This window comes from Lepidothrix coronata, unplaced genomic scaffold (assembly GCF_001604755.1).
Source record: "Lepidothrix coronata isolate B3197 unplaced genomic scaffold, Lepidothrix_coronata-1.0 Scaffold305, whole genome shotgun sequence".
Classification (NCBI taxonomy): Eukaryota; Metazoa; Chordata; class Aves; order Passeriformes; family Pipridae; genus Lepidothrix; species Lepidothrix coronata.
In genome coordinates, this window is record NW_016690485.1 from 265458 (window position 1) to 267184 (window position 1727).

Consider the following 1727-nt stretch of genomic DNA (forward strand, 5'->3'; position numbering starts at 1 on the left):
GCTCAACTGGGTCTTCTGCTTGGGAAAAACTCCCAAACAGAGACTGAAGGGAGAAAGAAAAATTTAATCAACAAAATTCCTGGAGAATTTTCAGTTACTCTTCTCAGAGGGCATCAGAACCCGAACCTTTAGAGTAAGAGCAGAGACCAGGTTTAAGGGGCATCTTAAAAAGGACTTCAGGGAGGTTTTCGAGGCTGCAGATTTCCTGGAGGCTGCCCTGGGTGTAACGTGAGTGCTTGTGCGGGGCATTGCTGACCCGAGTGTGCTCTTGTCCCCCCAGCTCCTGGGTGACATCCTGATCATCGTCCTGGCCGCCCACTTCGGCAAGGATTTCACCCCCGACTGCCAGGCTGCCTGGCAGAAGCTGGTGCGTGTGGTGGCCCACGCCCTGGCCCGCAAGTACCACTGAGCAGCGCAGGAAGGCCCCGGCAGCCCCGCGCCCCGCGCCCGCTGCCCCCGGAGCCACTTCCAACAGCAAATAAAGCTCATCCTGTGAAGCCTCCGCCGAGTCTGTGTGTCCCTGAGGGGCTGGAGGGCTGGGGGGACACGGGCACGGGGCTGGGGTGTCAGAGGGAGCGGGGTCCCAGAAAATACCCCCCGCCCCTGTCGCGTGTGGGCTCGGTGGTTTGTGTGGGATTTGCCTCTGGGAACTGTGCTTTGGGGATATGGGGTTGATCCGGCCCTGCCACCCCCGTGGTCACACGCTGGGGAGTTTGCACTGAGGAACTACTCAGAATTTTATGTGAAACCTGCGTGTCTCTCCCAGGCAAGGGGAATTGGGAGGATTCATATTGTTGGGGGAGGAGGATAAACAAATTGAAGACTTTAATCTTCCCTGGCTCATCGCTGGCATCAAACCCACCCAAAATCAGCTGAGTCACACTGGCCCAGCAGCCAGCTGGGTGGGGGCAGGTTTGAGATAAACATTTTGCTATCAAGGCCTGTCCAGACCTTGTTTATTCACTTCTCTCCCTCCCTGCGCCGCCCACGCTGCAGTTTGGGGGGGTCCAATCCTGCCAAGGGCAGAGACTTCATCGTTTTGTGGATGCGAGGATCGATCAGTGCTCTGCACACGCGGAGTTTTGGGTGGGTTTGGGTGCCTGCAGAGCAGGACTCATCTGGGCAGAGCCTGTTCTTGGCATGGGAAGCACCGTCTGAACGGTGACACAGCAAAAGCAGGGGGGAACTGAAGGGACTCGCTCATTTTTTAAGGGGAAACATTGGGCAAAGATATTTATCCCAGGATCTCTGCCCTAATCCTGCTTCAGCCACATTCCTGGGCACTCCACTATCAGCCCTGTCCCACAGGAGGGTGTTAAAAACCCTCTGTGACCCATAAATGCCCTTTCTCACACACGTCTCCCAAAGGAAGAGGCATTTTGTTCTGGTGTCAAGGCAGACACTGAGAAGGTGAGAAGATGAATTGCAGGGAGTCCCAAAGGGTTTTTCTCCCCGCAGGGAGGCTGGGCAGGCACCAGAACCCACAAGTTCTTCATGATTTTTCATAAGTTTCTTTATAGATATCAATAGTTTTGTATGAACATGATTGTTCACAGACTTCAGGCAGAAATGACTGAATTATTTGCATAAGTAGCTCTCCTGTAAGTGAGGTGTGTGGGGGTAGGAATGACTGGAGAGCTGGAGAGGGACTTTTACAAGGGCCCAGAGGGACAGGACAAGGGGAGAATGGCTTCCCACTGCCAGAGGGCAGGGTTAGAGGGGATATT

General features: G+C 54.5%; 2 protein-coding genes across 4 annotated transcripts in view; both read left to right on the top strand.

Annotated features, from left to right (window-relative positions):
• LOC108508600 (hemoglobin subunit beta) overlaps positions 1-501 on the top strand; it is a 2824-nt gene extending 2323 nt beyond the window's left edge. The window contains exon 3 of the mRNA XM_017837489.1: positions 281-501. Within this exon, the coding sequence (XP_017692978.1) occupies positions 281-409 (129 nt within the window). The 3' untranslated portion in view covers positions 410-501. The remainder of the gene's footprint in view (positions 1-280) is intronic.
• LOC108508595 (hemoglobin subunit epsilon) overlaps positions 1-1727 on the top strand; it is a 14489-nt gene that overhangs the window by 1692 nt on the left and 11070 nt on the right. For 2 of the 3 annotated variants that reach the window (XM_017837477.1, XM_017837482.1), the window contains exon 1: positions 562-1410. The exons of the other annotated variant lie outside the window; for it this stretch is intronic. The gene's annotated coding sequence lies outside the window, so the exon portion shown is untranslated. Of the gene's footprint in view, positions 1-561; positions 1411-1727 lie in introns of those variants that run through there. 3 annotated transcript variants of the gene reach the window in all.